Source organism: Ochotona princeps, chromosome 2 (assembly GCF_030435755.1).
Source record: "Ochotona princeps isolate mOchPri1 chromosome 2, mOchPri1.hap1, whole genome shotgun sequence".
NCBI classification, from domain to species: Eukaryota; Metazoa; Chordata; class Mammalia; order Lagomorpha; family Ochotonidae; genus Ochotona; species Ochotona princeps.
Genome location: NC_080833.1, coordinates 43,783,105 through 43,804,648, shown reverse-complemented (window position 1 = coordinate 43,804,648; position 21,544 = coordinate 43,783,105). Strand labels below are relative to the sequence as shown.

Here is a 21,544-nt window from a genome sequence, read left to right as displayed (position 1 = left end):
TTAGCCACCCAAGCCTGGCATGCCCTCTGATTTTCTTTTCTTCTGTAAAGTGATGATAAATTACAGGCGGGCTAAGATACCCTGCTTGGGACACGTGCATCCCCTATCAGTGCCTGAGTTCCAGTCCTGATTCCAGCCTCCTGCTAATGTGTTCCCTGGGAGGTTGTAGGTGATGCTGGCAGCCATGAGGGAGACACAGCTTGAGTTCCTCCTCTCAGCCCCAGCTATTGTACTTTCTGGGAAGTGAATCAGAAGATGAAAGCTGGGCCCGGTGGGATGGCTCAGTGACTAAATCCTCGCCTTGCATGTGCCAGGATCCCATATGGATGCCGGTTCATGTCCAGCTGCTCTGTTTCTGTTCCAGCTCCCTGCTTGTGGTCTGGGAAAGCAGTTGAGGACGACTCAATGCCTTGGGAGACCGAGAGGAGGCTCCTGGCTCTTGGCTTCAGATCGGCTCAATTCCAGTCATTGCAGCCACTGGGATGAACCAACAGATGGAAGATTTTTCTTTCTGTCTCTCCTTTTTCTGTAAATCTGATCTGCCTTTCCAATAAAAATGAATCTCTAAAAAAAGAAAAAGATGAGAGATCTCTCCCCCTACCCATTTTTTTCTGTTTTTGTCTCTCTGCCTTTCAAAGAAGTAAATTAGATTCTTGAAGAGTCTGTGAAATCCCCTGGCAGGCTGGATGTTGGATGCAGGGCCCACTGAGAGATATCCCTGGCCAGAAGTCAGACTGATTATGCACTCTGAAGATTGGGGTCAGGACGGTTTAAGATCATGAAGATGGATAACACACAGATAGAGAAGAAGGAATCTGGGGTGATTCTGGATTTCTGCTTTGGGAGTAGAGAAGAGTAGAACTATCAGGCACGTGTTTGACACAAGCAGTCACAACACAACAAGGGACGCCTGCATTCCTTGGAGGAGCGCCTGTGTTGACTCTCAGCTCTGTTCCTGAATACAGCTTTCTGCGTGCTAGCAGGTACTCAAGTAATGGGTCCCTGTCACACATGTGGAAGACCCAAACTGATTTCCAGACTCCTGGCTTTGTCCTGGCTGAGACCAGGCTGATGCAGGCATTTGAGGAATAAACTAGAGAATGCTCTCTCTCTCTCCTATCTGTCTATCTTTGTCTTTCAAATAAAATTATAAGAAGTCAATATTTTAAAGAAATCAGGGTTGGTATTGAAGCACAATGAGTTAAGATGCTGCTTGCAGTGCCAGCATCCCATATGGGTGCCGGTTCGTGTCCCATCTGTTCCACTTCTAAAGCAGCTCCCTGCTTATGGCCTAGGAAAGCAGTGGAGGATGGCCCAAGTCCTTGGGCCCTGCTCCCATGTAAGAGACTAGGATGCAGCTCCTGGATCCTAACTTTAGCCTGGCCCAGCCCCCACCATTGTGGACATTTGGAGAGCAAATTAGCAGCTCTAAGACCTCTCTCTCCCTCTCCTTCCCACCTTTTCTCTGTAACTCTGCCTTTCAAATAAAATAAAAATCTTTTTAAAAAAAATTTTAAATGCAGGGCCCGGAGGCGTGGCCTAGCGGCTAAAGTCCTAGCCTTGAAAGCCCCGGGATCCCATATGGACGCCAGTTCTAATCCCGGCAGCTCCACTTCCCGTCCAGCTCCCTGCTTGTGGCCTTGGAGGGCAGTCGAGGATGGCCCAATATATTGGGACACTGCACCCGCGTGGGTAACCTGGAGGAGGTTCCTGGTTCCCGGCTTCAGATCGGCGCGCATCGGTCCATTGCGGCTCACTTGGGGAGTGAATCATCGGACGGAGGATCTTCCTCTCTGTCTCTCCTCTCTGTGTATCTGACTTTGTAATAAAATGAATAAAATCTTTAAAAAAAAATTTTTTAAATGGAGGCTGCATTCTGGTAATGGGTGTTGGTCTCGGCTGGCCAGCTGGCTGGTCAGCCAGTTGCTTTGCCTCTTATTTATAATAAAACTTTGTAATTAAAAAGATAAGTAAGGGGGAAAGGAGGGCCCTGAGTTTGGGAGACAGTGCTGCCTGGGGAAGACAGTGGGCCATCAGGGGTGAGTCACCTGAGCCTCCAGAGCAAGGCCTGGCTCTGGGAGGGGAGTCAGAGTGGAGACAGTTGCGTTAGAGCCCAAACTGCAACGTGGGAGCCAAGGAAGCAGGCACAACAGATGCAAAGAGTAGGCAGAGAGGACAACAGTGACCCTCCACATGGCCACGGCCTCCCCAGGGGGCACTCACAAGGTACTTGCAGATTTTGGCCACAGCCTGTTGCTGGTGGTCCCAGGGCTTCCGGCTGTAAGCTCTTTTTGGCAGATCCCACGCCATGAGGCACGAGCAGCGGAACAGGGTCTTCATGCATTTCTAGGGGCGGCAGTAAGAAGAAAACACCAGAGCCCTGCAGTTCCAAGTGTCAGAAAGATGTTCCAGGAAAAGAATGGGTGGGAGTTACCACAGCAAAGGGCTGTGCTTAGAAGATTAACCCACTGCCCAAGATCTCACCCCCCTCGACATCCCACATGAGTGCCAGTTCGAGTCCTGGCTGCTCCACTTAGAACCCAGCTCCCTGCGAACACACCTGGGGAAGCAGTGGAGGACGGACCATGTGGGAGAGCTAGATGGAGTTTTGGCTCCTGATTTTGACCTGGCCTTTTGGCCATTTGGGGGGTGAACCAGCAGATAGAATCAATTTCTCTCTCTCCTTCCCTCATCCCTTTTGTGTGTATCAATCTGCTTTTCAAATAAATAACTTTTGAAGGAAAGAAAATTGTGTTGGCACCCAGCTCCCTGCTTGTGGCCTGGGAAGGCAGTCGAGGACAGCTCAAAGCCTTGGGATCCTGTACCCATGTGGGAGACCTGGAGGAAGTTCCTGGCTCCTGGCTCCTGGCTCCTGGCTCCGAATCCGCACAGCACCGGCCATTGCGCTCACTTGGGGAGTGAATCATCGGAGGAAGATCTTTCTCTCTATCTCTGCTCCTCTCTACATATCTGACTTTGAAATAAAAATAAATAAATCTTTAGAAAAAAAGAAAGAAAACTGGATTGGGTAAATCCAATTCCACTTCCAAAGCAAACAAGATCAGCCTTTGGGAGGAGGATTCCTGCCCTGTGGCCCTCAGGAAACATGTGACCCAAAGTCACTGCCCTGCTGTTTTGCTCTCTACAAGGGTGACCCGGTGGCAGAGTAGAGCCTGATCCCCAGCCATTTCGCTCTTCACTCACCTGAGCCACCTTGGCATTGCCCTCCTGCATGACGAGCAGCAGAGGCACCAAGGTGCTGATCAATTGCTGCTCCACAGCGTGCACACGTGGCAAACGCAGCTTCTGGACCACCTTGCCATACAGGTTGATGCAGGAAGAGCGCACGTCCTCTCTCACCTGGGACAGAGGGTGGGCTCAGGGCTGCCCTTCCTTCCAAACACCCTTATTCTGCAGGGCCCTCCAGACCCCAGAGACTCTCAGGTGAAGAACAGCTGAGGCCACCAGTACGGCTGATTGGGACCCTGGTTCCCCTCACCCCAAGGCTCAGTCTGGAGCTTTAGTCTCTCTACCCAGCCAAGCACCTCAAAAGTACCCTAGTACCAGCAGAAAAATGCCTCCTCCTGCTGAGACCAGTGAAAATATGTGTGCTCCCTTGGGGGAACCCATCACCATGAGACCGTCTTCTCTGGGGAGCTTCAGTTTCCAACAAGAACTCCCTCCATGAGAAGCAGCTAAACAAGGAAGCTTCTCTATGCAAACTTGATTACAAAGGATATGGACCTGTCAGACCCTCCTCTGAACTGACCCAGCCTGTCCAGCACCTGGCAGGTGTGGCATCTGTTCCTGCCCCCAATGTCCCCGCCACATGCCACTGTGTCAATCCCCACTGTCCCCTCCCCCGTGGGACTCCTTACGTCACTGAAGTGGGGCAGCAGGACCTGTAGCATCTCCACATAGACAGAGCTGTCAGTCTGCTTCCGGTCCTGTCCCTTGAAGATGACTTTGAGGTTGTGGACTGCCTCCACCACCAGTAGCCCATCCATGCTCTTCAGCCCCTTCACCATGGAGGGCAGGAGGGCCTGCACCTTGGCCATCTGTGGGCCAGCAGCATTTGAGAGAGGTACTGCCTACCTGGGAGGTGGCAGCCTCACATCCACCCAGATGAACTTAATGGCCTAATTCCCCCCCCAACCCCCCACCCAAGACCTTGCCTACGCTATCCCCCTACCTGGAATCCCCTCTCGCAAGCTCCCAAAGCCAGAGGGCCTCCCGCACTCCTCCTGGCCTTAGTCACTGAGGTCCTTTGTTGTCTTGTTCCCTCCCTGGCACTAGGCAGATCATGCCTTGCCTTGTTAGCTCCCCACTTCCTGTCACTGCATCCTACCACCTCATGAGCTGCAGCAGTGCCTGGGTACCAATGATGCACCATCTGCACTGCCGCTTCTTATTTGTAAAGTGGGAGTAACTACTACCACCCTGTGTTCTTCCTGTCCTCAACATCTTTTGGGTCGCTAAGAAAAATCTGAAATGCCAATGCTTTAACAAAGAAGAAAATATTTAGGGGTTATTGAACCATACCTATCTTACACATGGAACAACTGAGGTTGGGACAGAAATGGGCTCTAGTTTCAGGCACCAGGCTCAGAGATGGGGGTGACCAACATTCTCCATCCCTCATTTCCTCCCTCCAGCCCGGGCTGGCCTTTCTCCATGCTGCCTCCTCACCTTATCAGTCCTGCGGGCCAGGATTGTCAGGCCTCGGATGCACAGCACTTTCATGATGGGGTCGCGGTGGCCCAGGCCCTCAGTCATCCGCCCTAGGGAGTACTCCTCTGGGATCCGCCTTACTTGGTCCAGCTGCAGGAGCTGAGGGAGGAGACAGTAAGAACCACCTGCATGTGACAACCATGAGTTCACAAGAAGCAGGCTAGTATGGTGATGAAGGAGAGTGCTCCAATGTCCATCAGCAAGTGAACAGCCATATGGCGTGTCCATACACTGGAACAGTGCTCAGCCTGAACATAGCAATTCCAATACATGCTACAGTGTGGGAAAATTCAGAAGTATGTCAAGTGACACAGCCAGACACAGAAAAGAACACATGGTGTCTGATTCCACATCTGTGAGGGGTCAAAGACAGGCAAGGTCATAGAGACAGGAAATAGAATACAATTGACAGGTGGAGGGAGAGGGGAATGGGGAGGGAGTGTTCAGGGGGTACTGAGTTATAGTTGGGGAAGGTGAACACGTTGAGATGGAGGGAGATGATGGCTGTATGCCACTGAGCTGCACACTGCAGAATGGTTACAATGGCAAGCTTTATATTGGGACTGTTTGACCACAATTTCTTAAAAACACTAGGAGACTGAAGGGCCAGTGCTGTGGTGCAGTGAGTTAAGTCACCACCTGGGATGCCAAAGCCAACATCTCATATTAGATGGAGAGTTGGTTAGAGTCCCAGCTGCTCCACTTCTGACCCAGCTCCCTGCTCAAGCACCTAGAGCACACAGCACCAGATGGCTTGGGTCTCTACTAATACATGGGACACTTAAATGGCTCCATCCCAGGCTCCTGGCTTTGGCCTGGCTCATCCCCAGTTGCTGCAGCCATTTGAGGTGTGAACCCACATATGGAAGATCTCTCTCTCTCTGTAACTTTGTCTTTCAAGCCAATAAATGGCTAAAAAGAGGAGGAGGAAGAAGGCAGAGGGAGAGAGAGAAGCAGATGGAGAGTTCAGAGCTCAGATGTTACAGTTCAGATCCCAAGTGTGCACCTCAGCTTCCTCCTGTAACCCACAGCAGGGCATCTGAGCAGCAGTGTGGGAGCGAGGAGGAAAGGAATTGGGGCTCAGGAAGTTCAGGCCAGTGCCCAGAGCAAGGGCAGCACTTAGAACCAGCAACGATATCACCTCTCAGTGAAACTCCCCTCCATGGGGCTATCCCTGCCAAATTCCCTCGGCTCACCTCTGCCCAGCACCCATGCCATCCATGGGGTAGCCTTGGTGTACCCTGCCACACCAAGGATTCCTCCAGGCAGGGCGGCATCGAAGTCAAGCTCGTAGCTCTGGTGCCTAGCACACAGAGGCACCTGACAAAAGTGGTGCTTGCCTGGGGTGTCAGGGGTAACCTGGGGCAAAAACAAAACAAGAAAAAAAAACAGAACAGGATGGAAGGGTGCATGGAGAGAGGAGGAAGGAAGGAAGGAAAGGACTCATGGGTCTCCATGTTCCTGGAAAGGCTCTGTGCCACCTGCACAGGGGAGCAGCCAGTGATGTGGCTGGAAGCTCTGAGCAGAAGCCCCACCCTGCGCCTGGAGCCCGGTGGTTACCTCCACAAAGAAGGCTGTGGCCGTGATCTTGTGCTTCTCATCACCGCGCTCCAGAAGTGGGATGAGCAGGTAGAGGATGCGGCACAGCTCCTGACAGGAATAGTGCACCATGGCCCTGGGGTAGCACAGGGGAAGAGGTCCCTCAGGCTCTGCAGCCCTGGCAGGAGTTTCGGGGAAGGCAGTGGGAAGGCTGCTGAATGGGAATCTAGCTGTGACACTGGAAATCCTAGGCAAGAGTTTGCATGGCTGGGGAAGTGCTCCAGGTTAGGCCAGAGGGTCATTTCCCAGCTCGGCTGCCTCCTGGCAGTGTGACCTGGGGACTCCATTCATAGCACCTAAGGACCATGGCATGTGAGCCACCTCTCTGAGAGTCCTGGGCTCACCTAGCCAGCAGCGACACTCCACGGTGGTGATTCTCCGCCTGCCCCATGAGCTCCCAGCCACCTTGGTCCTCCAGAAAGGTGGCCTCGTAGGAGCAGCCCATCTTCAGTAGCAGCGTTTTCACCACTTTCACCACCCAGCTGTGGGGACAAGGGTGAGAGGCCCTTCAGGTGCCCCTGCTCCAGGTAGGCTGGGGCCAGCCCCTCTCACAGTGACCACTGCCAGGCTCATAAGACAGGGTAGTCAGTGTGTCCACCCAGGGAGGCCTTTTACACCTGGCACCTGGCTTTGGAGACCAGAGAGGAAACAGAAGTAGAGCTACCTACCCACCTCCCACGTCCTGCCTCCCATCCCGCCACAGCTGGGTGGGCCGAGCGGTTCTCTCCCCTGCTTCGGGCGTGTGGAAGCTCAGATCCTTGGACAGTCCCAAGGTCAGGATGCAGGAGGTGTGACTCTTAAACCAGACACCCCTCAGAAGTCCCTTGGGAGTTTCTGCACCCTGCAGACTGACTGGGGCTCAGTGCTTCTCTGACTCTCACATGAGCTCAAGAAGCACTACCCAAGGACATTGCCATTACTGACCTCCTACTGTATACCTGGTGAGGCACTTAGTGTTCATATATCTGGGACAAGTGTATTCCAGAGAGAGCTTTGTAGCTCTATAAATCTTTATTCAGCTAAAGATGGCAATATGTGAAAGTAAGCTTACATTTCAGCATAGTTTTCCAGAAGCCTCACATTTGGCTTCAAGCTTTGACTATGCACCTGCACGGACAAATGCATCCAGTGGAAAGGAGGAGTCTCATGATTCCAGATAAAAGAGCAAATTTAGAAAATAGTCAGTCCTCAGGGACTGCTCCTCATGTTCCTGCTTTTGCTTTTTGAATGGCTGGGATCCTGTGTGGCCCAGGGGGCTTCGGCAAGCCTTCAGCATCTGTGCTAATTCTTGGATGTGTGTGCTGTTGGGGACAGTCCCCACGGCAGCAATGCCTCTCAGTTACACACAAAGGCAGGAAGAGAGTGGCAGGCCCAGGGGGCCTCCTCATCCTCCATCTCCTTCCAGGGCCAACTTGACTGAGTGGCTCGGCTGAGGCATCAGGTTGGTTTCTGCCTGGAGCAGAAGGGTTGTTCTCTTCCACAGCCAGTGTTGGCTCCTTCAACACAGGCACATGAGGCATCTGTACACACTCTTCTTGTGACTTGATGGTGCAGGGTCAGCAGTGTGGGGATAGCCCAGAGCTCACAGGGAATGGTTTGGCTCAGAGGTTCCAGGTGGCAGAGCCTGGGCAGTCCTGCAGCCCTCGGACATATAGCCAGGGACAGCACACATGCAGAGCTGATGCTTTGGGGAAGAAGCCTGCAGTGGTGGGATGTTAGCTCCCAGACTCCTACACTGCAGGTTTCACACTCCTAGTAGGTTTTCTCAGGGGTCCAGGACAGGGTACACCTTGAACACATGTTGTTCTTATGGACAGGGCTCGGGGATCCAGGTTGTGTCTAATCAGGTGCAGCAGAGCTGATGGGTGCAGCATGGGTCTCAGGGCTGGTGTGTACAGAACTAACATTACCCTCACCACCATAACCCATCCCCGTGTGCACCAACACCCTCCCCATCTCCTCACTTCCTTACCCTCCCAGTGCATCTTCACATCCTGCCCCATTGTATCTGCACCTCTTCTCAACTGATGTGCACACCTGCCATTGGATGCAGGCCTGGTTGGTTCATCCAGGATGCTCTTACCCAAGATCCTTAATGAACACCTGCAAAGACCCTTTCTCCACATAAGGCCACAGTTCCAGGTAGACGGACCTTTGGGAAGCACCATTTAGTCCACTACACCCTAGCACTGTCTGTGGCTTCTCTAGTCACCTTAATCCATTACTTGCCCATCTCAGATTTTTCTACCTCACACATGTTTACAGGACACGGAGCTGAGATGGACATGCAGGTTCTCTCCTGGCTCCTGCTGTGCTTCTGGCTGAGCGAAGCCCTTTGTGCTGGATATCATGGCCTGCCTCAGTTCACCCTGTCCACAACGTGCCCGCCTCTTGCCTGACCCACCCTGTCCTTGTGTTTGCTTTCCCACAACACCCACCTCCTGCCCCACTTCATTGGTCAAGGGCTCTCTAGCCAGCACCTACAGGCATGAGGGGACTTGGAACCAGAACACATGACTACACATAGCATTGCACTGGGGTACTGAACTATCTGGTCCTCATGATGTACCTATGGGGGAAGGAATCACTCATTTTAGAGGCAAGGAAACCAGCTACCAAGGGGTGAACTCAATTTACGCAAGTGCAAAGGACTAAGTGATGGGTTTGAATCCAAAACTTTCTGAGGTCAGGCCCAGTTTGCTTGTCCTCAGCCCTCCTAGACACTCCTGTGTGAGCCTTACACACACCAGGAATCAGAAAGGATAAGACTGAGAAACTTCGCTGTGTAAAAGCATCTAAACTTCTGAAGGGCTGAGGACCACACAATAAGTACGGATTAAGTGATGGACAAGTAAAAACAACTGATTCATTTCCTTCGTATGTAACGAACTCTTACACAGTGATAAAAGACACCTCCAGCTGTCCTATATGAAACTGGGCAACTGGCAAGAACCCATGGTTCACAGAAATGGAAACACCAATGTTATCTAAGCCCCACCCTCACTCGGAAGAGAAATCAGCAAACAAAACTCCAGCAAAATCCTGCTGTTTTCAACTCTTCAGATTGGCTAAAATATTACCATCTTACAACCCACTGTGCTGGCCAGAGTGTGGGGAAACAGACACCCCAGCCCCTGGAGGTGGAGGTGGCCATTGGCGTGCTAGGAACTTTAGCAATCGCTTCATCTTAGTCACTCAGTGCAGAGGAACCTCTCTAGCAGGCATTTGCATGCCACCTCCACATTTAACACAGCAGCCTTTTTGCTGTGCCCATTCTGCTTTCCTCCTCCACCCGTAACAGCCTGTGCACCTGTGTGCAGCAAGCAGACTTAGTCACTGCTGCATTGTTACGAAGACTAGAGGGAGCCTGACAGTATACATTGTGGCACACTGTAGGTAGGACTGCTGTGCACCTGCTACAAAAAAGCAAGGAGACTCAGCATGTAACTATCTGAAAGACACCTGTGCAATAAACGCAACAATGTATAATGAGGCAAGGGGATGCTACCTCTGTGTAAAAATGGAGACTATCAGTTCATGTGCTAATCCTTGCACAGGCTGCCTCTGGAAGAGCATGGAAGCAGCACAGCTTGGGGGAACCCATGGTGTGGGTCACAGTGTGGGACAGGAGGGAGGAGGAGGGGGATGGTAGCTTAGGTATGAAGGCAGAGTGTCTCTGCCGATTTCTACATTGAAACCTGGCCACCATTGTGGGGTATTAGAAGGATGGGCATTTACTCCATGTTCCAAGGTGACCAAGATTAGATACAGTTATCAAGATGAAACCCTGTGAACGGATTCTGGAGGTTTTGTGAGAGAGACCGGGGGAAACACATACATGCACTGCTTTACCTGCCCGGTGATGCCCGTGCCACCTTGGGTCTCTGCCAGCAGGAAGGCCAACGCAAGACACAGGCCCTTGTCCTTGGATCAGAACTATAAACCTAAACCAACCCCTTTGCTTTGTAAAGTGATTCATCAGAGTTGAGAAAGACTACTACAAGGCTGGAGGATGGCTCCTGAGTTTACACCCAGAGGTATATATTGCCTATTTCACCTAATCATGAAGAAGAAAATGATGGCCCTGGACCTGCACCTGATATAAACAACATCATGGGGCAGGCTTTGTGGTGCAGTGAGTCAAAGGGCTGCTTGGGGCACCCACCATATCAGATGTCATTTTGAATTCCGGATAATTCCTTTTATGATTTAGCTCCCTGCTCCTGTGCCTGGAAAGGCAAGAAGATTATGATCCAAGGGATTGGGCCCTTCCACCCACGTAGGAGACCTGGTTGGCATTCCTGGCTCCTGGTTTCAGCCCTGGCTGTTCTGGGTATCTGGGGAGTGAACCAGTAAACGGAAAACCTCTCTCTTTTTCTCCCTTCCTCTCCCACTCTCTCCATCAGCCTACCTTTCAAATAAATAAAATGTATATTTTAAAAATACTCTCTTTGGGGAGTGAGGATGAAAACTTCAATGGTGGTGGACTCTGTGGGGGAGGCCTGTTCTGTCCTGGCATCCACAAGGTGTCCACACACAGCTCAGTTCTTACATGTTGTTCTACTAACTGTGTGCTTCTGTTTTCTCTTCTGGCCCCAAAGCTAACATCTAGTGATTGGTTGCCTTAAACACATGTAAGATAGGGAACCCCTTGCTGGTGTCCCCTGTCCTTGTCAGAGCCAGCAGAGGGCAGGGTGTGGGGCAGAGGGGTGAAGAGAAGGACCAGAACCTACCGCACAGGGACGAAGACTGGAGGATGGGCTTCATTCTTGGTGCACTTGGCATCCTTGCGGGGAGCCACACGGCTCGGCAGGTTGAGGCCGATGTGGTAATGCACCTGAATGAGCAGAGCCAGGAGCAGCTGCGGATAGATCCTCCTCACCCGGCCCATGCAGCTGTTGACTGACAGGAGCTCACACAGGCCACTGGCCGCCTGGGGGAAGAGGGGAGGCTGCTGGCGTGACTAAGGACCCACACTCACACCCTGCTACTTCTCCGGGGTTGGGCTTGCAGTCAGCCTGGATGCCCAGCCCACAGCCCAGGCCTCTGGCTCTCTGCGTACGTCTTGTTCTTGAGCAGCTTTGTCCCATGGCCTTGAGCTTAGAATCCCTGGAGGAGTCCCCAAGGAGGGCCCCTCCTCACCTGCAGAGAGGTAAAAGGCTTGATCCCATTTTACCTGTGACAAGGTAGGCACAGAGCAGGAGCTGACTGCCCAGGATCACCCAGACCCTTGGGGACAGAGCTGAAACTTGAACCCTGGTGGGTCCCCTTGGAGACAAGTGACTTGTTGGGGGCTGAATAAGAATGAAATCTGACAGCAGAGCTGTGGCTTACAGGGGCAGAAGCTTTCCCACAGGTGTGTGCTATCTCAGCCAGTGGGGCCGTCCAGGCAGGGCACATCACCCGCTCAGTTTGCAGAGGGAAGCCTGTGCTCACAGTGGGAGGTGGTGCCAGAGCTAAGGCCAGCTTCACAGACTCAGTGCCCTTACACACTTTCATAGCCCAAAGCAAAGGACTGAATCCAGAGCAAAGCATCTAGGGTGTGCTCAAAAGCCCCCAGGGATTGTATATAGGGCTCTAGGTGCTACCTTGCCCAAACCATCTATCAGGACACGCAATAAAAGCGAGTCCAGGCTACCTGCACATTCAGTGTGCTTGTGGGACACCATCAGTAGTGGAACCCACACTATTGTCTACTTTCAGGTGTAAAGACTGAGCCTTAGGAGGATGAAGGGGCTCACCCAGTAGCACAGCAAAACCAGAACCTAGTTTGTGGCTGCTGGAGCATCCTTCTATGTCCACTGTCCCAGGCTGCCGCTATCAACCGCAAGAGGGCGCTAATGCTCGTGTCCACTTCAGCAAGAGCCTGAAGTCAGACACCTGGCCAAGGCCGCACACTTGGGGGCACAGGAAGCCAGGCATGCCGAGCCCAGTCAAGGAAGGGGCAGGGGAGGACGGACAGGTGCAGAGGCAGTGATGGGAGCAGGTAGCTGGTCCTCACCGCCAGGGGCACGATGGAGGCCCGGCCTTTTTTGGTGACTGGCTTCTCCTTCAAGCTGGTCAGCAGCAGGTCCAGGAGGTCGCGGACATCACAGCTGGGCTTGCGCAGGATCAGCTGCCGCCACATCTCTGCCCCGTTGCTGCCAAGAGTTGTGGGGAGAGAGTTAACCCAATTAGCCCCACGTAGTTCCTCAAGGGGCAAGGTACAGAGTCAGTGCAGGGGCATCTGTGGGCACATGTTGGCAAGAAATGTGCAGGCTCAGAGAGGCCTGAGGAGCTGCAGGACAAGGCATGACCAGATCTGCCAAGGAGCAAGAATCCTCTGGGGCCTGAGTATCACCCTTATTGCCACCTTTAGGTGGCGACTACCCACCCCTGGCCCTCAGAAGGCAGACTCCTGATGGGGACAGTACATGGCCTGCCAAATGCCAGCCTGCAGCACTCCCATCATGGCAAGCAGAAAAGACTGATGAGTGCATAAACCAAAGGGTTAAAAACTAATTTTCCTCCTGCAGCAGGGCTGAACCTTCCATCCATCGCCCAGCTCTGTTCCCCTAGAAACCTGAGAAAGATAGCATGCCAACTACGTTGCTAGGTAACATTGCTTAGGGCAGCAAAGCAAAGGAGGTAAATCTGTACATTGTATCAGGACAGGGAGACACTAGACAGTAACTCTAGAAGTTTTAGGGGTCAGGGCCAGGTACTCTAACTGGATTTGTCCCACTGGGCACATGGAAGCAATTGTGGGGAGACCCACACTGATTTGACCATCATAGCACCCACACCTGCCCTATGAATCACCTTCTCTCACTTGGGAGGCCAGAGAGCGAGAGACCAGCTTCTAGACTCAATGTCAACACCAGGGGTGAGGAAAGTGACTCAGGCAGGGTGCACGCTTTAAGGAGGCCCTTGCTTTGGGGTTGGTGCCAGTGCAGGTGTGTCCTCTAGGAGAGAGAGAGCCACCTTAAATGATGAGCACTGTAGAACTGGCTGGCCTCACTCCTAGGCCAGCTCTGGGACCACTGCTGGGAGGAGATCCTGTGATGCCAAGTGTGGCCCTCCAGGACAGCTTGTATGTCTGAGTGCTTAGTGGCTGCGAGAGGCAAACCCCAGGCAGGCGAAAGAGTCAGAAACTATGATGTTCTTGAAGGTGAGAGGATGGAGTGGGTCCTCAGGGCTGTCTCCACCTTGAGTGATCTTGTTTTCCACAGAGGACACCACTGTCCCTCCCAGAGCACTCTGCGTGTGTGCAGTTCTGAATGGTGATTCTCCAGTGACGCTCAACAAGCCAAGGCATTTCCTGACCTGGGAGGCTGAGGCCAGCCACATGGGCCACCATCAGGCCTCCATCCCCTCTGCCCACTGCACCCTCAAGGCAGTGGGTGCGGAAGGTTCCCCCACATGGATCCCAAGTGTGCACCTTACTTAGCTGGCTGCACTACTTTGCCATGGCCACTGCCTGGTGAGGGAAAACAGAAATTATTTTCTCCTTTGGTCTATGAGAGAAAACAGAAGCCCCGAGTGGGCAAGCAGGCTACTTGGAGCAGAGTCGGGACACACACTCAGGTCTCCTCCCTACAGCATCACTGAGCAGGCTCTGGGCCTAGAGTCTGTCAGCTCCAGAGCAGGCCCTTGTTCCGCTGCTTGCTCAACGAGTGTTCAGAGCAAGAAACTTCCCCTGCACCTTGGTCTCCTCATCTCCAGAATGGGGCTGTGGTGAGAATGTAGAAGCCACGCTAACTCCCAGTGCTGTCACCCAACAGCATTCCTGGGTGCTGGGTGGGCACCCAAAGCCTAAGGATCCCAGAAGGAGCCGTCTGGAAGGGCAAGGGGCTTCTCTGGGCAGGAGGAGGTTTCCCAGTCCAGGGTGGGGCTGGCGACTTGTGGCTGATGACCCCCTCTCACGTGGTACCTGTCCAGCGGGAGGGGACACATCAGGAGGGCCACCACAACCTCGGTCATGAAGGAGCTGGCAAGGAGGGAGACGGGCAGCAGGGCCACCTCACGGGCCCGGGGCTCCTGGATGTGGCTTAGCTGCATGTAGATCCCTTGCATGATTTCTGGGATCTGGGGCAGAGCAGGGGTGGGAGGTGGGGGGAGAGCTGTGAGCAGGCAGGAGGGAGGAGTGGGGAGGGGCAGTGGGGAGGAGGGAGAAAGAAGGGAGAGAGCAAGGAGGTAGGGGTGGAGAGGATGGGTGCCACTTTCCCTGCTCCAGTCACTCCAGGAGCTGGGTAGTAAGAGACAGGCCTGCCATGTGGGAGGCCCATCCCAGCCCTGCCCTTCCCTGGTGCCCGGGGTAAGAGACCCACACCTCCACCACACTGCACATGGTCAGGCAGGCTGTCCCAAGGAACGGCAGGTGCCTGGTGTGTGTGTGTGTGCACGCGCGTGTGTGCATGTGTGTGTCTCAGGCCCCAGTAACAGCCCAGAACCTGCACTCCACCCCCAGGTCTTACCACCTCCAGTGCCCTGTGGCGATACCACTCCAGGACCGAGCTGAGGGTGACCTCGGAGGCCAGCTGCACCATCTCCCCGGAGTCCTTCCCCGGGGTCTCTGGGCTGCCTTTGAGCCCCTCCAGGGCTGCCAGCAGCAGGTCCTTTACCTGCTGGGGCCCCAGGAAGTCTCCGAACTCCTGAAACACAGACACATGGGTACGAGGGAGCCTGACTGCAGGGGGTCACGCACATTCGGGTGTTGGACCTGAGTGCTGGATCCTTTGGGGGGGGCAGCCACACAAGTAGGGGTGACAAGGGCGACCAGGACCGTGACATGAATCATGGAATAAGAGGCCACAGGTCATGGGCCATGGCAATGACCGGAGGAATAGGAGGAAGCGGCACTTAGGATGGGCTCCCATGCTGGTGTGGTTGGGGAAGGCTGGCAGCCAAGAGACCTTACTTAACCTGCCCTGTAAACAGGAAGGCAAGGAGCAGGCATTTGGGACCCAGGGGCACCATCCCTTCTCGCCTCCCTGCCGCTGCAAGGGCTTTGGGGTGCTGGGTAGGGGTGGGCAGTCACCGCGATCACACGCAGAATGTTCTGACAGGGGCTGACGGGGTTGTAGGGCCCCAGGAAGCGCTTGTTGCTCTCATACAACTCCTTCTTGTTGGTTTCCTCTTTATCTCTGGCTCCTGCAAGGAGAGACCTTCTCAGTGAGGCCTGGCCATCTGTCTTACTATTATTATTATTATTATTATTATTAAACCCAAGAACTCAAATCTTAAGGAACCAGAGTGATCCATTCTCACAGAAGTGAACATCCCCATGTGGCCGGCATCAGGTTAGCAAACAGAGCTGATTCAGCAACCCAGAAGCCCCTCCTGCTTGTCCTTGCCAGTCACTGTCTCCCTCCCACACCTAGAACCATCATTATCCTGATTGCTCAGCCAATACTTAAGAGTTCCACTGAGTATTTCAGGATTCAAGAACAATATTCTCAGGCCCAGCATCACAGCCTAGTAAAGCCCTTGCCTTGCATGCACCAGAATCCCATATGAATTCGTATCCCAGCTGCTCCATTTCCCCTCTATCTCCCTGCTTGTGACCTAGGAAAGCAATAAAGGATGGTCCAAAGTCTTGGGAACCTGCACCCACGTGGGAGACCCAGAAGAAGCTCCTGGATCCTGACTTCAGATCGGCTCAACTCCAGCTTTTGCAGCCACTTGGGGAGTGAACCAGCAGATGGTAGATCTACCTCTATGTCTCTCCTTTTCTCTGTAAATCTAACTTTAAATAAATAAATAAATAAATAAATAAATAAATAAATAAATAAATAAAATTTTTAAAAAGCTATGTTCTTTGGGTCTGGATCCTCTGCACAAAGCATGTTAAGGAGTGTGACTGGTCTACCCTGGGGCACAAGCGCCTGTTCTTGCACTCATTCCCAAAGCTAGATCATTTTCCAGGGCCTGAGCACTCCCAGCGTACACAGCCTGCCTGCTGTGCTGGACCAGAGGCTGTGAGAGCCGGGTGAGATTATCTTTAAATTAACTAGGATTGGGTCAGTCAGGCCCCAGTCAGATGCTAGGAAGTGAATCTGGATCTTCCCAAATGGGTGCCAGAGACCCAACTACCCGAACTATCGTCTGATGTTTCCCAGCACCTGCAGGAAGCTGCACTAGAACTGACATCTGGCATCTGATCTAAGATGTGAGCATCTCACGTGGTATCTTAACCATAGTGCCAGATGTGCACCCCTCTAAAAGCCCTTGTAAGGGGACTGGCATTGTGCTGTAGTTGAGGCACAAACTTCCCATATGGGTACCAGTTCAAGTCCCAGCAGCTCTACTCCCAATCTGGCTCTCTGCTCATGGCCTGGGAAAGTAGCAGAAATTGGCACAAGTGTTTGGGCCCCTAAATCAACATGGAAGAGCTGAAAGAAACTCCAGGCTCCTGGCTTCGGATCAGCTCAATTCTGGCTGTTGCAGCCATTTGAGCAGTGAATCAAAGAATGTATCTGGTAACATGGAAAGGTAATAGCGAAAGTCACGGGTTAAACTTAAAAGGGTAAGGAAAAGTCTAGATAGAAGTGTTGCTTACAGGGAGGGGTCCCCAGAGTGGAGCAGGCGGACAGGAGGAGGCTTTTATCCCAACCCTGAAGACTCCTGGATCCTCACCAAGGACTATCAGTACGAGCACCTAGGACTACATCCCTACTGCCACGGGGAATTGGAGTGCCTTCGGAGACCAAGAACTCTGAGGTCACCCACCCCCATTTGGATCTACCACATGGGATGGAAGAAGCCCAAGTCCTGCCTTGCAGGATCCAAGGTCATCAGAACAACAACCAGGATCCCTGAGCGGTCCGCAGAAACAGAAGAACAGTAAACTTCCTTCGGGACTAGGGAGAGGAGCTTTCTCTGGTCCTTGCCTGATTCCAACTTTGGGTCCCCACCCCCTCTCGTAATGACCATCAGGAGTGCTCCAGAAACCCCTCAAAACAAACAAACAAACAAACAAACAAAACTAGAATAGATAGACAGAGAACAACAAGGAAGGCTTAGAAACAGACAGGAAACGGTCAACGGGGATGCACTTATACCTCACTGGGTGGGACACAAAGATTAGTTACTCCTAACTGGGGTGTGGAAGATTTCTCTGCACACCCCTCCTAAACATGCTCACCTAAACTGTTGACACATGTCCTGTTAGAATTATAGAGTTAGACCACCCGAAAAACAGCCAGGTTCAGCGAAATCATGCTTCAATGCTATAAACTGCTAAAGACTAAAATTAAAATAGGCATGAGACAGATGAATAGCAATCTAAGCCATTTTAAGGTGTATAGAACATGGTTGAATATAAACCAAAATTGAAATGTCTATGAAGAAGTCACAGGTTGTGGTTGAGAACCTGCATTTCCCTATTAACATATTGGTTAATCAATACCATGTCAATTAATGCCATAATGTTGTAAATGGTTGGAAATATTATGTTGGGGCTTTTAATTGATTGGGATGATACTCTGCCGGCTCTACCTTCAGACCAGAGATGGTCTCACCAAGAAACCATTGAACCTACCAGGACAATAAGATGCTGGACTTTATGCTTGGTAAATACCTCCAATGAAAGAATGCCAACTGAATTTGAACTGTGGAAATGCAACAAGGTGGAGCAATCCACTGTGGGGGGAGGGTTTTGGGAGGGGTGGGGGGAATCCCAGTGCATAAAAAAATGTATCACATAATGCAATGTAATTAATTAAAAAAAGGAAATGTAATAAAAATACATGTTTAAAAAAAAAAAAAGAAGTGTTGCTTACATCAAGACAGGCTTGTTGGAGGCCCCTATCCGTGGTTCTGCGGGGACCACAGTTTCGCACCAGTTTCCATTATCCCCACTGAACCCTACACCAGCATCCTCCATCAGCCTGTGCCTTTGGCCAAGGCTGTAGCTGATTCGCAAGCAAGTCACTGCCGGAAGTGGATCAGAGGGCTTACGTTTTTGGAGTTCCAGGATCGTGTAGAGGATGATGATGCCATCCAGAGCCTCCCGGCCAATCTCCTCATCAGGGTCTCCAATGCGAAGGATGAGCCTCCCCAGGAGAAGACCCAGCGCCGGGAACCCTGAGGACATCTGTTGGAGTCGTAATCTTAGGGCCCGAGTCATGTAGGTTCAGTAATGCTGTACAGTCAGCAAGCTGAGCTGCACAGTCTGACCCTGACAGAACCCTCTGAGCTGAGAGGACTCTCGTTAGAAGTGTTCACCCCGGGCCCAGCGGCGTGGCCTAGTGGCTAAAGTCCTCGCCTTGAACACGCCAACATCCCATATGGGCGCCGGTTCTAATCCCAGCAGCTCCACTTCCCATCCAGCTTCCTGCTTGTGGCCTGGAAAAGTAGTCGAGGATGGCCCAAAGCCTTGGGACCCTGCACCCGCGTGGGAGACCTGGAAGAGGTTCCAGGTTCCTGGCTTCGGATCGGCACAGCACCAGCCGTTGCACTCACTTAGGGAGTGAATCATCGGATGGAGGATCTTCCTCTCTGTCTCTCCTCCTTTCTGTATTTCTGACTTTGTAATAAAAGTAAATAAATCTTAAAAAAAAAAAAGTGTTCACCCCTCCCAAGAAGCACTCACAAAGAAGGGCAGGGTCAGAAGTGTGTGGTTCAACACAGAGACATTGCTGTTCACAGCCCGTGCTCGCTCGTGTGCCTTTCCAGAGTTCATCCAGGGGCCCAGAGGCTGTGGGATAGGACAAGACTCAGAACTGCTGCCAGGGGACAAAGGGACTCAAGCCAGCTTGTGCCAGAGGAGTAGGGGCAGCTGAAGCTGTGTGAGGGACAGTGAGCATGACGGGGTGAGAATCCAGCAGCCCCGAGAGAACACCCTGAAGTCAAATCACTCCTGTAGGTCCAGTCCTACCCTGCTCCCCCTTCAGTTCCTGCTCATTTTCTTCCTCTGCCTTTTCTCCCCCTCACACCTTACCCACCCTGCCCCCACACTCCCCCCACACCTCCAAGATGCTCTTCAGCCCGGCCGGAGTGGGGTCCTCAATGAAGAGGGCATTGAGCAGCTTCTGCAGAGCATCCAGGGTCTGATGGTAGAGGATCTGTGGACAGGAGAGGCCCAGGCTGCGAGGGGCTCCCTGGAGTTGATGCCAGCCCCAGGCAACCTCTGTGTGCAGCCAAGAGAAGGGGTACTGCTTTCTGGTCCCAGCTCTGAAGGCAAGCTGATGTATGATGTTAGCAGCTTCTTCTTCTTTTTTTTTTTTTTAATAATCTTATTTAGTTGATTAGGGTACAAAGGGTCAAGGGCTACAGGAAAGTGGGTAAGACCATTGTTTCCACATAATGTCATCATTTTTCCCTGTATCTGGGGTCAGAGGAGAAACAGGGAAAAGCCCCATCTAGCCCCCCCACCCATCCCAGGTCCCCGATGTGAGGCATGCTCCGAGGGTCCTGCTCAAGCAGTTTTGATAGTTCAACAGTTCTGAATTGCTGCCAATCTCGCCATTCCAATGAGCTGATGTATGATGTTAGACAAATGGCTTCCCTCCCACGGGTTGCAGTCGGTCCATCAGTAACTGACAAATGAGGCATCCACGTCCTGCTCCCCTCACCTTAGGGGGCCACCATACACTGAGACTGTCCCAGGGACCAGTGCATGCTGCCTGGTGGTGTACACAGTGCCAAATTACTTGGGTCTCATGTTCTTTTTATCCTTTTGCAAATGAGGGGTTACCTCTCCCAGGTCATGCCACAAAGGGATTTTCAATTGTTATGAACAGTCTAGGGATGGATAGGCACACGTCCTAGCCAAAGGAGAGGGTCTCATTCTCGCTTGCATTATCTCTAATTCTCTGTTGTGCTGCCATTCCTAGACCCAGAGAGATTTCCCAACTTATCCCTTAATGGAGCCATCCCTCCTCTCTGTTCACAGTCTTCATCTCTGGGCTACTTCACAGTCCTGACTGCAGGCAATACACATATATTAAACTGAGCAATAGGTTTCAGGTTCCAGTCTGCCTCCTCAGTTATCACTGACCAGCGTTCTAGGGTAAGCACACATTTCAGAGCTGTGGTCCTTAGGGTGACAGCACCCACACCACGTAAACCTCACAGCCTACCTGGTGGGCCACCAGTTGCTGACTACTGTGCATCACTGCGCTCTGCTGGTCATCTCTGGAACTGCAGCATAGATGCCCCTCTGCCCCAGGGGAGGTACCCTTGCTTTTCTTGAGACTCTGTGCATGCACTGCAAGACCTAGCTCCCTCATGTGTGACCTGGTTCACTCTCCCTCTCCCAGAAGTCTTGCCTTGACCCTTGAACGAGGTCACCAAGCAGGCCCTGTCCACAGGTCTCTGTCTGCTCCTGCTGCCAGCCCCTCCAGCTAACAAGCTCTTTGATCTTTCAGCTCTACCAACGAGACCCTTGGCACCACCTGGGCCATGCCTCCATTCCAGGATCTGTGCAGTATGGAGCACTGGGCTGGCCTGGGACATGTGGCAGAGAAGGAGGGGGAGCTTCCCGAGGCTGCAGCTGCTCAAGCAGAGGCACCAACCCAGAGCGGCTCTCACACCCGGAGGCCTCTGATGTCCCTGGCCAGTCTCGCCCCTCATCCAGCAATACTTATGCCTTCCCCTACCCCCCACAGTGCCCTGCCTCACCTGAATGGCCTCGGCCTTGGCCTCATCCTTCTCTTGCATGGCCTGCACAGAGGGCAGGGAGAACACGCTTTGCACACATGTGTTCACCAGCTCCGACCGCTCCCGCACGCCCAGGCTGGGCTGGGTGTGACTGGGAGACAGAAACCGTAAGGGTGCCAGGTCAGGGATGGGGTCTTGGGCTAAGGCTGCAGGGCTGGGGTGATGAGGTCGCTGGGTCCAGGCAGGGGAATGGGAGGGGAGGTTTAGACGACACATAAGTGGGGGATATCGGCAGAAAGGACAGGGACTGGGTATGGGGCCAGGAAAGGCCCAAGGGAGCAAAGGGAGTGCAACACAGAGACAGATGGGGCCCCGGGAAGAGGGAAGAAGGGCCGGAGAGGGGTACCTCAGCTGTGTCAGGGTCTCCATGGCCTGCCACCGGACGGAACTCGAGAGCGAATCCTGCGGCTCCTCCTGGATCTGCCTCTGGGCAGGGGATCGCAGAGGGGTCCGTGAGGGGGTGGAGCTGCTGCAGCCCACCCAAACAAAACCATCCTGCTATCATGGGTGACAGCAGAAGGTGCCCGCCAGCATGGGCTGAACTCCCTGTCAGCCTTGCATCCTGCCTGGC

At 52.8% G+C, this 21,544-nt stretch overlaps 1 protein-coding gene across 7 annotated transcripts in view; it reads right to left on the bottom strand.

Moving 5' to 3' along the window:
• Positions 1-21,544, bottom strand: part of MROH7 (maestro heat like repeat family member 7) — a 41,379-nt gene that overhangs the window by 4,175 nt on the left and 15,660 nt on the right. For 5 of the 7 annotated variants that reach the window (XM_058655826.1, XM_058655823.1, XM_058655829.1 and 2 more), the window contains 16 exons: positions 21,320-21,399; positions 20,935-21,064; positions 19,281-19,376; positions 18,905-19,009; positions 18,271-18,406; positions 15,350-15,462; positions 14,787-14,963; positions 14,243-14,397; positions 12,332-12,470; positions 11,064-11,263; positions 6,675-6,812; positions 6,292-6,406; positions 4,690-4,830; positions 3,879-4,058; positions 3,205-3,360; positions 2,224-2,346 (listed from right to left, as the gene is read on the bottom strand). In XM_058655826.1, coding sequence (XP_058511809.1) covers positions 2,224-2,346; positions 3,205-3,360; positions 3,879-4,058; positions 4,690-4,830; positions 6,292-6,406; positions 6,675-6,812; positions 11,064-11,263; positions 12,332-12,470; positions 14,243-14,397; positions 14,787-14,963; positions 15,350-15,462; positions 18,271-18,406; positions 18,905-19,009; positions 19,281-19,376; positions 20,935-21,064; positions 21,320-21,399 — 2,184 coding nt within the window. Of the gene's footprint in view, positions 1-2,223; positions 2,381-3,204; positions 3,361-3,878; positions 4,059-4,689; positions 4,831-6,291; positions 6,407-6,674; positions 6,813-11,063; positions 11,264-12,331; positions 12,471-14,242; positions 14,398-14,786; positions 14,964-15,349; positions 15,463-18,270; positions 18,407-18,904; positions 19,010-19,280; positions 19,377-20,934; positions 21,065-21,319; positions 21,400-21,544 lie in introns of all 7 variants that reach the window. The other 2 variants (XM_058655840.1, XM_058655835.1) reach the window with 1 other exon arrangement.